This window comes from Hevea brasiliensis, chromosome 1, assembly GCF_030052815.1.
Source record: "Hevea brasiliensis isolate MT/VB/25A 57/8 chromosome 1, ASM3005281v1, whole genome shotgun sequence".
In the NCBI taxonomy this organism is placed as follows: domain Eukaryota; kingdom Viridiplantae; phylum Streptophyta; class Magnoliopsida; order Malpighiales; family Euphorbiaceae; genus Hevea; species Hevea brasiliensis.
Window position 1 is genome coordinate 122,895,731 of NC_079493.1, and position 15,853 is coordinate 122,911,583.

The window sequence follows — 15,853 nt, forward strand, 5'->3', positions numbered from 1 at the left end:
CACAAATTGAAGAATTTAAAAGTTTCAAATGCCCTAGTATACCTAACATGATTGGTTTGGATAGTTTGGCATGCCAATAGGGTTTAGTTAGCAGTACTGCATATGGCAATATGCCATTCTGTGATTTCATGGCTTTTAGCCATTCTGACTTTGCATTGAGATTTGGCCTTGTGCCTGAGATTATTTACAGCTTGGTAGCTGTTCTGTTGCACACCGGGAGATGCATATGTAACCGATGGTGTGACGGCCCGAGGTACTAGATACCCAAAGGCGGTTACCCGTTATCCAGCCGATCGTCTAGTGTAGGTTACTTGGGGCAACCAAATGAATAAAAGTGGACAAAGTAAATAATATACAAATACCAAGCAAATGAAACATATACATTCACTACACATTTAATTTCTTGCTATTTTCTTTTATTATATTATTGCACCACTAAGCATTATTGCTTAGCGCGTTGCTTTTGCCACGCGTAGGTACTGGAGATACAGATCGTGAGCCCAGTAGACCACAGACTGGGTGAGTCCATCCTGCAGTTCTGCACAGTGTCCGTGTCACCTCATCACCTGCAGTGCATTGGTAGGACATTAGATGTCATTTTGTCATTTTGTAATTAAATATTTGTTTTCTCATATGTATTTGGGATTTATGTAATGTATTTTGAGGTTCATGTAAATAATAAAGATTTATGGTTATGTATGGAAATAATTTGAGTATTCAATTGTTGTTTATATATGAGAACCCTGAGAAATGGATGTTTGAGAAATGAAAAGGTTGTTGAGACCTGGAATTGAAATTTAAATGTTGAGATTTTGGATATTGGAGTTGAGATGATGGAATACAAATATTGGAAGTGTTTTTAACAGGTTCCGAAGAACTGTTTTCTCCATTTTTAGCCGGTACTCCGCCGGATTTTCTTTAAAATCTTCGGAACCTCAAATAAATAATACTTTTGATAAATGGCTAAAATAAATTATATTTCATAAAATTATATTCACAAGCATGGTATAAATTAATTAAGGTATATTAGAATGTGCCGGTACACCGTGTGGCATTACTTACTCGGGTATACTGTACACGAGTAAGGGGTGTCACACACAATGTGACCGATGGTGTAATGGTCCGAGGTACTTAGTACCCAGTGCCAGTTTACCCATTTATCCAGTCCAGTCAACTAGTATGGGTTACTCGGGCAATAATAATAAACCTTACTAAATTTTAAGTGAATAATACTGTAAATAATACCAGAAATCAAGTCTACTCAAAAATGAAATCATACATTCTACATAATTATTTTATTCTATTTTATTTTATTTTATATTGTCACCACTAAGCAGAATTGCTTAGCGCGTCGCTTTTGCCCCGCGCAGGTACAGGAGACCTAGCTGGGGAGCCCATCAGACGGGGTGAGCCTTCAAAGCTGTATCCGGGGTCCAGAGTCACCTCACATCTGCACTGCACATGGTAGGACATTAGGACTATAGGTGGCCCTTTTGTATTTTTGCATTTTGTATTAGTTTGGATTGTAACTATAAACTCCTGTACTTATGTATTAATGTAAATATATGAAATTTCATATTATTGAGATTTTCTGCATAATGTATATTGATAAATGAAATGTTGAGAATTATTTGTGAATATGCTTCAAGTGACGAAGTGAACAAAAAGGTTTTGAAAATAGTATTGTGATTTGAGATTGAGATTTTTGAGATTGACTTGAATGTGTATAATGGAGTTTGGATTTGGAAATTATTTTGGAAGTGTTTTTAAACAGGTTCAGCAGAACTGTTTTTCCAATTTACATCCGGCACTCCATCGGATTTTCTATAAAATTTGCGGATAAATTCAGATTTATCAAAATTGAAAATAAATAAATCAGAAAGGGATAAATTGTAATAGAAACATAGATTGGTGCTCCGGCACACTGAGTGGCATAACTTGCTCGGCTATACTGTAGACGGGTAAGGGGTGTCACATTTAGTGGTATCAGAGCATCAGTTTAGGCGTTTCTAGGCCTAGATAGAGTACATACCATTACATTGCATTTGTAAGTATTGAGGTGACACTGATGCAGATCTGTTTGTTTTCTTATTTTGAATAGGATATGGATCCTGCTTCGCAAAGAACAGTTGAAGAAGAGGTGGAGAGTCGTGCTCCACCCAAGGCGGAATCTGGGGGCAGGGGAGAATCTGCTCCATCAGCAGCTGAGGCACCTGCCCAACCTCAGTTTGCTCTATTTCAGCAAATGACTGAATTCTACTGGCAAATGATGGGGGCAATACCACCACCACAACCACAGCCACAACCTCCACCAGTGCCACAGAAATCTCATTTGGAGAAACTGCGTAAGCATGGGGTTGTGGACTTCTTTGGGAAGAGGAAGGATGATCCCATGGCCGCAGAAAATTAGTTGGATAGAACCATCAGAGTACTGAAATAGCTAAATTGCACCCCCGAGCAGAATCTGGTGGGTGCTGTGTCCCTACTTTAGGATGATGCATATCAGTGGTGGGACACAGTAACCAGTGAGGTGCAACCTGAACTGATCACCTGGGAATTCTTACTCACAGAGTTCAGGAAGAAATATATTAGCAAAGTGTATTTAGAAGAGCGAAGAAGGGAATTTATCAGTTTGAGATAGAGACAGTTGTCAGTGGCTGAGTATGAGCGTGAGTTTGTTAGACTGAGCATATATGGGAGGGAGATAGTCCCTACAGAAGCAGAGAGGTGCAGACGGTTCGAAGAAGGGCTCAATGACAACATCAAAGTCATGATCACAGCACTGGAGATTACTAATTTTGCTAAATTAGTTGATGCTGCATCAAAAGTGGAAAAGGTCAGAATTAATGAACAAAATATAAGGGAAAGACAGCAGAAGAGGGGTCCGGGTCAGTCCAGTACATTTTCTGCTCCCAGCAAGAAGAGTCAGGGTCCTCCTGCTCAGAGTTCAGGACCACCACAAGGTCAGGGTCAGTCTCAGGGGCCCAGACCACAGTTCATACCTAGGAGAGGCCAATCCACACCATCAATGGGCAGCTCTCCAGGGACAATGTTTAGGGGACCAGCCCCTGCATCTTCTGCTTGTCAGTACTGTCAGAAGTGGCATAAGGGGGAATGTTGGCAAGTGACCGGTGCATACTTACGATGTGGATTAACAGAACATCAGATCAAGAATTGTCTGAAGAGGACTACTACTATTGCTCCAACACAAACTGACAAACCTGCTCCTGCACCACAAAGGGGTAGGAAGCCCGGTAAACTTGAGGCAGCTGGTCCATCACTGAGACTTGCATCCGAGTCAACTGAGAGGCCAGACACTAGAATACCTGCCAGGGCCTATGCCATCAGAGTTCAGGAGGAGCAAGATGCCCCGGATGTCATCAGGGGTACATTTTCCCTCTATAACACTTCTGTGCATGCATTAGTGGATCTAGGATCCACTCATTCCTACATTTTCATCAAACTATCCATAGAGAGGGGAGTTCCAGTAGAGGAGAGTGATCAAGACATTCTGGTCACAAATCCACTGGGCCACAGTGTGATAGTGAATAAGGTGTATAAAGGTTGCCCGTTGAGGATTCAGGGGTATGAATTCTCGGCAGACCTAATTGAGTTGCCCTTCCACGAGTTTGACGTGATTTTGGGAATGGATTGGTTATCACGTCATCAGGTAATAGTTGATTGCAAATTGAAGAGGATTTCTTTGAAAACTTCTGAGGATAATGAGATCACTGTTGTGGGTAAAAGGACAGATTTCCTGTCCAATGTTATCTCAGCCACAGTTGCAAGAAGATTGGTGAGAAAAGGTTGTGAAGCTTACCTAGCACACGTGGTTGATACTAGGCAGGCTAAGCTGAACCTGTGTGATATACTCACAATAAGAGACTTCTCAGATGTATTTCCTGGAGAGTTGCCTGGTTTACCACCAGAAAGGGAAGTCGAGTTTGCTATTAAGGTAATGCCGGGTACAGCACCCATTTGTATTGCTCCTTATAGGATGGCACCCATTGAATTGAGAGAGTTGAAAACTCAGTTGCAAGAGTTGCTTGATAAAGAGTTCATGCGGCCCAGTGTGTTACCATGGGGAGCTCCTGTGCTATTTGTGAAGAAAAAGGATGGTACCTTGAGATTGTGTATTGATTACCGACAATTGAACAAAGTAACTGTGAAGAACAAATATCCATTGCCCAAAATCGACGATCTGTTTGATCAATTGAAAGGAGCCGGTCTATTTTCAAAAATTGATCTCAGATCAGGGTATCATCAGTTAAGGGTAAAGGATGCAGATGTGTCAAAAACTGCATTCAGAACCCGGTATGGACACTATGAATTTTTAGTGATGCCGTTTGGTTTGACAAATGCACCAGTAGCATTTATGGACCTTATGAATCGTATCTTCCATCCATACTTAGATCGGTTTGTAGTGGTCTTCATTGATGATATTCTGGTGTATCCCAAGACCAGGGAAGAACATGATGAACATTTGAGGATTATTCTGCAAACCCTGTGAGAAAATAAGCTGTATGCTAAGTTGTCCAAATGTGACTTCTGGATGAGTGAAATCTCCTTCCTTGGACACATAGTATTAGCATAAGGGATTAGAGTGGATCCCAAAAAGATAGAAGTAGTGATGGAGTGAAAGCCTCCTAGAAATACAACTGAGGTCAGAAGTTTCTTGGGGTTAGCTGGGTATTACAGAAGATTTGTGAAGGGGTTCTCTCTTATAGCTGCTCCAATGACCAAGTTGTTGCACAAGAATGTGAAATTTGGCTGGAACGACAAGTGCCAAGCCAGTTTTGAGAGGCTGAAGGCTATGTTGACAGAAGCACCAGTGTTAACACAGCCAGTGTCGGGAAAAGACTTTGCGGTCTATAGTGATGCCTCACATAATGGGCTAGGGTGTGTATTATTGCAAGAGGGGAAAGTGGTCGCCTATGCTTTCAGGCAGTTAAGGCCACATGAACAGCACTACCCTACTCATGACCTGGAGTTAACAGCAATTATCTTTGCACTGAAGATATGGAGGCATTATTTATATAGTGAAAAATGCTACATCTATACAGACCACAAGAGTCTAAAATATTTGCCAACTCAGAAGGAGCTCAATCTTAGACAGAGGCGATGGATTGAGTTCCTAAAGGACTATGATTGTGTGATAGATTATCATCCTGGGAAGGCAAACGTAGTTGCTGATGCTTTGAGCAGGAAGTCCATCACAACTTTAAGATCACTAAATGCCTGTCTGTCCTTAGCTCAAGATGGAGCTATTTTGGTTGAGTTGCAAGTGAGGCCAACCCTGCTACAGCAGATACAAGATGGGCAGAGGGCAGATGAAAAATTAATGGCCATTGTGGGTAAAATTCCAGAGGGAAAGGAAACTGAATATGAGGTGAAAGCAGATGGGTGTCTGTATTACAGAGGAAGAGTGTGTGTACCTGATGATGGGGAACTGAAGACTAGTATTTTGAAAGAAGCACACACTAGTGTTTATGCTATGTACCCAGGAAGCACAAAAATGTATAATGATTTGAAGCCTCATTATTGGTGGCCTGGTATGAAGAGGGATATAGCTGACTATGTGACTAAATATTTGACATGTCAGCAAGCTAAAGCAGAACATCAAGTTCCATCAGGATTGCTACAGCCTATAAGCATACCTGAATGGAAATGAGACCGAGTCACTATGGATTTTGTTAGTGGTCTACCTCTCATCCAAGGAAAGCATGATGCAGTGTGGGTGATAGTGGATAGATTGACGAAGTCAACACATTTTCTGCCAGTTAGGACTGACTACTCACTGGAGAAGCTAGTAGAATTGTATATCAGTGAGATAGTTAGACTGCATGGAATCCAACTTTCTATCATATCTGACCGAGACCCAAGGTTTACATCAAGATTCTGGAAAAAGTTGCAAGAAGCCTTGGGCACATAACTTCGTTTTAGTACGACTTTTCATCCCTAGACGGATGGACAGTCAGAACAAGTAATCCAGGTAAACCCAAGAACTAATTGAATTTTCGCAATTAATAAATTGAAATGATAGTAACAATATGAATTATGTGATAGATCCTGGAGGATATGCTAAGGAGTTGTGTCATTGAGTTTGAGGGGAGCTGGGATAGATACCTCCCACTGGCAGAATTTGCATACAACAATAGCTATCAAGCTAGCATTCAAATAGCTCCGTATGAAGCACTGTATGGGAGGAAATGTAGAACTCTAGTGTGTTGGACTGAATTGGGCGAAGATAAACTGGTAGGACCAGACCTGGTGAAACAGACTGAGGAGAAAGTGAAGATAATCAATGCTAACCTGAAGATTGCCTCAGATAGACAGAAATCATATGCTGACTTGAAGAGAAAAGAGATAGAGTATGCAGTTGGCGATAAAGTGTTTCTCAAAGTCTCACCGTGGAAGAAAGTACTGAGGTTTGGAAGGAAGGGTAAGTTAAGCCCTAGGTTCATTGGCCCATATGAAGTCATTGAACGTGTGGGACTAGTGGCCTATCGGCTAGCTTTACCATCAGAACTGGATAAAATTCATAATGTATTCCATGTTTCCATACTGAGAATGTATCGCTCAGACCCTTCACATGTCATTTCCATGGAAGAGATTGAAATCCAACCGGACTTGACATATACAGAAGAACCTATACAAATCCTAGCTCGGGAAGTGAAGGAACTGAGAAATAAACAAATTTTACTGGTGAAAGTACTTTGGAGGCACCACAACACTGAAGAGGCAACTTGGGAAAGTGAAGAGATAATGAGGCAATAGTTCCCTCAACTGTTTGCATCAGGTAAATTTCGAGGACGAAATTTTTATTAGAGGGGAAGAGTTGTAACATCCTCATTTTAGCTAGTCCATACAGTCTACTGTTCCGGTGACCAGTGTCAGTCCGGACAGCTAGAACGTTCGGAAAAATATTTAAACTAAAATTAGGAACCAAAAATTAACTCAAATATTAATAAGAAAAAAATTTAGGAAAAAATTATAAAATAATTCTTGGGACTCCAGAGAAGGGTCATTGAGGTTCTTATGGCATTAGAATGCCAAGAAAATACTTAGAAAAATTTTTCAATTGGTACAGACAATTTTGACCCGTTAAGCCAAACGGAGAGCATTTTGATCATTTCGTCTTCAGAGATGATTTTTGGGTCAACTTGTTCAATTAAATAAATAATTTATATAACATAAAATATGATTAAATATTGTTAAAAATTTAATTGTAATTAAATAGACAAGAAATGAAGAGTAAATGAAGGAAAATGGACTTATGACATCATAATGATGTCATTAAAAATCTCCCAACCAATCTTATCTTGACACATGGCATAACTTTCTATAAAAGAGACTAAATGAGCTGAAAATGAAAAAAAAAAAAATCAGAACCTCTTCCTTCTTCTTCTCCTTGACGTAAACTCTCCTTCCCTAACCCTCCATGAACAAGCTTTTTCAAGCTTGCTTTTTCCTAGCTTTCTTTCACCAAAAACCCTAATTGTCAATACAAAAACTTGCTCTTTCATCTTGGTGAAGCTTTGGGCAACAAAATTTTGAAGAAAAAATGAAGTTTTGCAAGACCCAATCTTAGTTCCAAAGAGGTTAGTGACCAATCCTTGCTTTCTTTTTGAAATGCATGTTTAGGGACAAAAATTGAGCTAGAAAATGAGAGAAACTTAAATGAAATTGATAATTATGTAAACCTCCATTTTAAGTAGCTATGTGAAGGGTAGGGTTTTGATTGTTTTCTTTGAATAAATTTGGTATTGTGGCTGCCCATAACACTAACCTATTATTTAGAATGGTGAAAGGTAAGTGAATGCATGAATTGAGATGGAATGGGTTAGGGTTTGGGTATAAAATGGAGAATTTGATCATGTAATGGTTAAAGTGAGTTTTAATGGTCAATTAGTGATCATTTGGATATGTGTAAACAAGAAATGAAGTGGTTTGTGTAGTGGGAATTGAGATTAGTGTGGCTGCCCTTGGTGACCTGCAGAATTAGACATGAGTCCAGCAAGTTTGGGTAGCCATAACTTGAATTGTAGAGGTTCAATTGGTGCAAGGCCAATTGTACATTAAACTAGATACATAATGGCACAACTTTGGTGAAGAAACCATGTCCATAAAACCAAACAAGTGGACCAAAAACTTGCCTTAATCTGGGTGACCTGCAGTCTATTTCTGCAGAATGACCAAATAAACAGTGATTGTTCATTTGGCCATAACTCAATGTACAAAGGTCCAATTAACTTGAAATTTTACCAGAAATAAGATGAGATATAGACAAATAACTTTCATGAAAGAACCTAACCCAAATTATGACCAGAACCTATCCAACAAGTGAGTTGCAGTCACTGTTCACTGCACTGTAGATATGGTCAGTTCAGAAAAATTTCAATCCAGCCAGTTGTGGTTTTTGGACCATAACTTGAGCTACAAAACTCCAAATGGAGTGATTCAAAAAATGAAATTCAACTAGACAAAATAAGGAACAACTTTCATATTGATCATTTTGCCAAATTCCCACTGCAAAAATGACAAATGGAATAGTAAAGATGAAGCATGAAAACTGAAAATTTTGCTTAATTAACATTTAGCTTAGAAATGGTATTGGCAACCAATACCAACAAATTTTAAATGCAAAATGTGGTATATTGGGAGTGTTAAAACCAATGTACCAATTGTCTATGCAAAAGTCAACATTTTGATTGACTAATGAAGTGAATAGTAACACCAAAGCTTGAAATTCAAAAATTGTAAAACTCAAAAGTGTAAAATGCCCTAGTATACCTAACAAGATTGGTTTGGATAGCTTGGCATGCCAATAGGGTTCTGTTAGTAGTACTGCATATGGCTTCATGCCATTCTGTGTTTCATGGCTTTCCCATGCCATTCTATGAAATAATATCCTTTGACTATGTTATTTGAGTTGATATACTTGGGTTTTAACCCTGATAATTGTTACAGCTTATTAGCTATTCTGTTGCACACCGAGAGACACAATGTGACCGATGGTGTGATGGTCCGAGGTACTTAGTACCCAGTGCTAGTTTACCCGTTTATCCAGTCCAGTCAACTAGTATGGGTTACTCGGGCAATAATAATAAACCTTGCCAAATTTTAGGTGAATAATACTGCAAATAATACCAGAAATCAAGTCTACCCAAAAATAAAATCATACATTCTGCATAATTATTTTATTTTATTTTATTTTATATTATCATCACTAAGCAGAATTGCTTAGCGCGTCGCTTTTGCCACGCGCAGGTACTGGAGACCTAGCTGGGGAGCCCAGCAGATATCAGACGGGGTGAGCCTTTAGAGCTGCATCCGTGGTCTAGAGTCACTTCACATCTGCACTGCATATGGTAGGACATTAGGACTATAGGTAGCCCTTTTGTATTTTTGCATTTTGTATTAGTTTGTATTGTAACTATAAACTCCTGTAATTATGTATTAATGTAAATATATGAAATTTCATATTATTGAGATTTTCTACATAATGTATGTTGATAAATGAAATGTTGAGAATTATTTGTGAATATGCTTCAAGTGACGAAGTGAACAGAAAGGTTTTGAAAATAGTATTGTGATTTGAGATTGAGATTTTTGAGATTGACTTGAATGTGTATAATGGAGTTTGGATTTGAAAATTATTTTGGAAGTGTTTTTAAACAGGTTCAGCAGAACTATTTTTTCAATTTACAGCCGGCACTCTGCCAGATTTTCTATAAAATTTACGGATAAATTCAGATTTATCAAAATTGAAAATAAATAAATCAGAAAGGGATAAATTGTAATATAAATATAGATTGGTGTTTCGGCACACTGAGTGGCATAACTTGCTCGGCTACATTGTAGACGGGTAAGGGGTGTCACAAGAATGCACCTAGGAGTCAGAGCGGGAAATGCGTAGCAAGTATCCTTATTTGTTCAATGTGTAATTCTGTTCTTTTATTCTGCCTTGTGTAAAAAATTCGAGGACGAATTTTCTGTAAGGGGGAAAAAATGTAACACTCCTAATTTTTAAATTAATTATTTTATGGGTCGATATTAATATTTTATTTTATTTAAATTTTGGAGAATTATTTGAAATTTTTCGAATTTTGAAATCGAGTTCAATTTTCCGAAAATATAAAACTTAGATGATTTTTAAAAATTTATTTAAAGACCACGTGGCAAAACTAAAAAAATATTTAGACTTTATGAATTTTTTTGAGTTTTTTGAAATTTTTTTCAAAATTTTTGGGCCTCATTTTTTGTCCCAGGGCAGAGTAAAAATTCTATTTCAAGTATCCTGAATCAGACCGACTGAATCGAACCGAATCGAATCGGGTCAGACCGATCGAATCAGACCAGTCCTCTTCTTTTTCTTTTCCCTTCCCCCATTCGCCCCAACACCCTCACTTCTCTCTCCGTTTTCTCTCTCCTCCCTCCTCCCCTCGCCTGTCAGCCATCGCCCCAGCCTTCTCCTGTCGCTAGTGCACCTCCAGGACCCCTCCTCGCCGCTGGCTGACACTCTAGGCCATCGGAAAATGGCCCAAAAACTCCCCCTTCGCGCGAGCACTGTTTTCGTCTTCCAAAAAATCAGGCCGATCCGGCCACCAATCGGACCGGGACTTATCCTAAAACACATCTATACCTCGCGAGCTTTCCATAGACACCAATAACACAAAAATTCATTGAGCAGTTTGTCTAATTTTTGCTTGGAAAGTTTTAGCCCATTTTAATTTTCGGGCTAGATTTCTCGAAAATCGTAAACCACACAAAAAATTCGAGAGTACCAGAGTGCTCCACTCGTCGAGAGCTTCGTAGCAATACACATTTCAAATTTTTTCAACACCGTTTTTCGGTGGGTCTCATGAGACTTTGAAGTATTTTTTCGAGCATTAAATGAGTTTAGAAAATTCAGTAAAAATTATATACTAACCCCCGTATTATGGGCTTCGCGTAGGTATATTCAATTCGCAGAAATTCGATGGTTGCTCGGGTCTGCAATTTCGGGTCAGGCAGATAGACTACCAGAAAAGCTTCAGAACCGAATTGAGAGTATAAGCTACCCCACCGTTTTCAAATATCCTGGACATGGCTCCAGGGTCGGAATTGGCATAAGTAAAACCGAACCCTCATTTTTCTTAATTTTCTAGTGCCTGATTTCGATTAAAAATATATAAAATATTCGTGGTAAGTTAGAAAAATATAATTCCTTTTCCATTAGCTTAATAATATTGCTAAGGACTCGAGGCAAAGTTTTAGAATTTTTAGAGCTCAATTGGGTAATTTTTGCAAAAAGAGGTATGGATGGGCCTAGGAGGGGCCATGTGATGTGATTGAGTTGTGGATGTGTGACTTGTGGATATAGAAGTGCATTTTAAACCCTTTTGCAGGTTGGGTAGGTCCTAGGTATAAGAGAGACTCCGCCAGATTTTCAGCACGACTTAGGGTGTCTTTAGTCTTTTCCAAACTTGTATTAAGTCAAATATATTAAAAATTACAATGAAATTTGTCAAATGAGTCGGGATAACCTTCCTCCTCCGCCCAGCCACCGCAGTGACCTCGGTTTAAGTCTGTGAGTAAAATATTAATTTTAATTATAATTTCAATATTATTATATATTCAAGCATGCCCACGCATCACTTATAAATATGTACCTATGTAGTTAAACACTAGCCACATTTTATAATGCATTCTTAATTGATGAAGTGCCATAGTTGTTGTTTATGGTAATTTGGAGCAGTGTGCATGCGTTGGTGTGCATGTGGTATGTGGTATTGGATATGGATAGGATGGGTAGACGCGGCTTGAGAGACACTCGCTGGGACCCGGTCCTTTATGAATAAGTCAGGGTAGGCACGGCTTGAGAGACACTCGCTGGCCCCTGCATTTGGTTTATTAAGCGAAAGTCCAGCTTGAGAGACACTTGCTAGCAAAGGTTGGATTAAGAGCGTTGTATAGGGGATCAACTCCCATATATGTACTGTTTGAGCATTATTGGGTGTGTGAGTGCTCCAAATTACCTTTTTAATGTTATGATGTGATTTGTATGAAATTTATGATGATGTTGCATTCCACTCCTCAGGATGTATTAGCTTTAGATAGCTATAGAAATTTGGTTCAAATTTGTATTTTACTCTTTGAGTCGAATATTCACTCTTGTTCATCTTATTGTTCTAGGTTATAAGAGGATTACTTGTTGTGACTAACCTACTATTCTTCTTCGCAAGTCAATTAGTAATATCTAATTTATTTTGTACAATTTGGTCAAATTTTAGACTCTGCACGTGTTAGGAGTGTTTTAATTAGTTTGGGGCTGTAATATATTGTTATATTAAATATGTAAACTCATTAAATGCATGCATGACCGGATTGGATGAGGGAGCTGAGCTCCCATTGGATTTTATGATATTATGAGTATGTGGAGGGTGAGTTGAGCTCCCTAAATTATTATATATTATCTTTACAGGTCGGACGAGTCAAAAACTCCCCTTTGTATGGTCCATTTTATGGTCAGACTCTGTCCTATTGAATTCTTGAAATTGGGCCCAAATGGGTCTTAGGATTGGATTGAGGAATAGTTAGGTTTACTACGGGCCTCGGGGACTTTAGGCTGGCCTAGTCCTAGCATCGGTCTGGCCCATAGGTTGGGTTGTGACACATTCTAACTTCCTTATCTTATCTTATGACTTTCTAAATTTTTCTCTCTCTCCTAAAAGTCAAGAATTTTATCTTATTCACATCATTCTCTACTAATGCATGAGCATGCTCTTACTTGTCACTTTTAGTGGATCATGTATATCAGAAAGTGCTAGTTCATTGATCTTTTGCTACGGTCCTCTAAATTTAGTTCTGTATAATAATATAAAAGGGTAAAATTTTAAAATTTATTTGGTCATAATGACTTATTATATATCGGTACCGCATGAATTTTATTATGCTAACTTTGGCTTAGGGGCTCTAAGATATTATTTTTATATATATTAATTTTATGTTTGGCCGCTCAAAATTGTGTCTAGCTCCGTAACTGCCCGCTGTCGTCTCCAACTTCAATCCCGTGTGAAACACGTAAGGCCCATGTTGAGCTGAGCCAAAACACGTGCTCACCGTGTTTCGTGTAGAAGACTGGCCCGTGTTTAAATCCGAAAAGGTTTTCCAGTTCTTCGGTTCCCCACTGAGCCTCCAAATGCCAAATAGAAAAATGGTACACTTCCCCACACGTTTGAATTCATACAAAATTCCTTCAATTTCTTTCCATAGAAACACTAACAGCGACATCCTTCGTCGGAGTGACTTCTATCATCACTCCTCTCGCCAGCCATTCGCAGAGTTAAAATCCTTTCTAGGTGCTTTTAGCAATCTAAGAGATTTGTCAAAATTTCACTCCACAAGGTAAATTTCAACCACTTCAATAGGTTTGCTTACAGATTAGTTATTGGTTTTTGCATGCTGTGAAGAATATTGCTTTTGCTTGTGCATAAAATCCTTGGGTTTGTTGACTCTAATTCCATATTCCATCGATTAATGCTTAGTGTATTGTCAATTTTTCCAAACCTTTCCGAAAACTCAAAGACCCAGGGTGAAATTCTTTGGTTTTGGTTTTATTCTTAACTTGTTTTGATTGTGAACTGGTAGGCATTAACTCCATTGCGTATTAATTCAACTGGGCATCATAAATTTAGCTAAAATTTCGTACTTTGTCTTTTTAGTTGGGCATGAAATTGTGTGAAAGAAAAATTTTGATGGAGAAATAGTTGAAATTTTGATATGCATTTGTTTTTCACTTTCCACTAGATATCGAGTTGGGTATCAAATGGCTGGAATTTTGCATCTGGTGTAGTTGTAGAAATACCTATGAAAGTTTGAATTTCCTTTTGGGTCATGATGCCTTTCCAAAGTAATTGCTTATGATACACCAAGTAAAGTGCCTTCCTTGATTAACTCTCACCCATAGAATTTGACTGGAAAATAATTGGGATTTGTTTTTGAAATTTACTTTGTTATGAGTTGTAATTTTGAAATGTCACCCAAGGATATTTGCACTCACTAATAATATTGTAGTTGTGTAAATTGTAATCTTATGCATTATTTGTGGCAAGGAAAAATTCATCAGCACAAATTGAGCTTTTGATTTTCAAATTTACTTGTCATAACCTTTTTCTATTCCTCATCCACCTAGATTGCTGCATTAACAATATGTGTTGATTGTGAATTATGCTAACTTGGCTTGTTATAGTCACCATGCCGCCTAAACGTCGTGCGCATGATCATGAGGCATCATCATCTTGCTCATCTCAAGCACGACCACATCCAACACAGCGTCCTCGATGTGCAGCACCTCCATCTGCGCCTGAAAACCCACCCCAACCACAACCTACACTCCCTTGGGGATTCCAAAGCCTAGAACATAAAGAAAAATATATTTCATTAGCTCGTAGGCCAGTAGTGTGCACCAAATATATAGACACATACACACTAGAACAACTTGGGTTGAGTGAGGAAGTCGGGAGATTTGTGGAGCGCATAGGTTGGACACAATTTGTTTCCCTTAAACACCACACATATCCTGAGCTTACACTAGAATTTTTGAGCAGTTTTTCTTGTGTTTTGCAGCCAAATAATGTCCAGGATGTAGGGATTATTAAATTCAGACTCGTGGGTGTGGACTACCAATTAAATATGAGTGAATTTAATGGTATTTTTGGATTTGCTAACGATGGAGTTAGACATATTCCAAAGGATTTTGATATGGAATTTGCTTGGAGCATGCTGACCAACACTGCTAACTATAACGCTAGTGCTTCCAAATCCACTAAACTGACTAACCCAGCATTTAGATACCTGCACCGTTTTATGTCCCATTCTATTTTTGGTAGAGGGGAGAGCACGGGAGTAGTCTCTAGAAATGAGTTATTTTTTTTATGGGCTATGGAGACTGGGCAACGAGTGAACACAGGGTACTGGCTTAGCAACCAGTTTAGTCATGTAGCCAGAGGGAATGGGAAAATAGTAGTTGGGGGACTCATTACAGCTATTTCTGTGCATTTTGGATTTGTTGGTAAGGCACATAGGTTAATGCATTTAATTGGGGACGACAGAATAGATTTAGAACTACTACATATGATGAAAATGTGCGTGAGGGAAGGAGGTGTGTATTGTCTAGTAGATGAGAATGGGATTAAAATTCCCATGAGAGGGGTTGACAGATCAGATGGTGGGGCTGATAAGGCACGTGTAGAGGACCGGACTCAAGATGCAGAGCAGGAGGTCAGACTTGAGGCATCTCCAGCACCAACAGCCGTCGATCATCCAGTTGCATCTGCCCAACAGGGAGCAATCACACTAGAGATGCTGATGGCTAGGATAGATGATAGATTTGATCAGATAGAGGAGCGTCTCCACTTCAGTTTTCGCCTGCTGCGAACTACTATTGAGCAAATGGATTCCAGACTGGGCCGGCTGGAGGATGATGTCGATGAGAGACTCGCATCAATTGAGGGCACACTGGAGGACCTTCGCCTGAACAGATGATTTTATAGTTTCTCATTTATTGTGCTTTAGTACTGACTTCAGTTACTATGGATGTTATGACTTCCATTTGCATTGTTTTTATTTTTTATTTTTTTTATAACTTTAGGGGTGAGTTTTTTTGTACTTTATGACTTAATTATAATTTTCCATGTAAATATATATGGTATAACTCAACTCAACTAAATCTTTATCCAAAAAATTTGGGGTCGGCTTTGGGGTCGGCTATATGGATTCGCTTTCTTTACTCTGAACGATTTTGGGTTAAATCTTCAGAAATGTGTAATGCTTCTAAATTATGTTGTACATGTAAATATATATGGTAAAT

General features: G+C 38.8%; 1 protein-coding gene across 2 annotated transcripts; it reads left to right on the forward strand.

The window, feature by feature from the left end:
• Positions 1 to 13,031: 13,031 nt before the first annotated feature.
• Positions 13,032 to 15,779, forward strand: LOC110642325 (uncharacterized). 2 transcript variants are annotated; one of them, XM_021794321.2, is made up of 2 exons: positions 13,032 to 13,389; positions 14,234 to 15,779. In XM_021794321.2, the coding sequence occupies exon 2, from the start codon at positions 14,239 to 14,241 to the stop codon at positions 15,526 to 15,528; it is 1,290 nt and encodes a 429-aa protein (XP_021650013.2). In that variant the 5' UTR covers positions 13,032 to 13,389; positions 14,234 to 14,238; the 3' UTR covers positions 15,529 to 15,779. The 2 variants fall into 2 exon arrangements, with proteins under 2 accessions (XP_021650013.2, XP_021650014.2); XM_021794322.2 differs by having other exon boundaries at positions 13,038 to 13,389; positions 14,611 to 15,779.
• Positions 15,780 to 15,853: the final 74 nt, after the last annotated feature.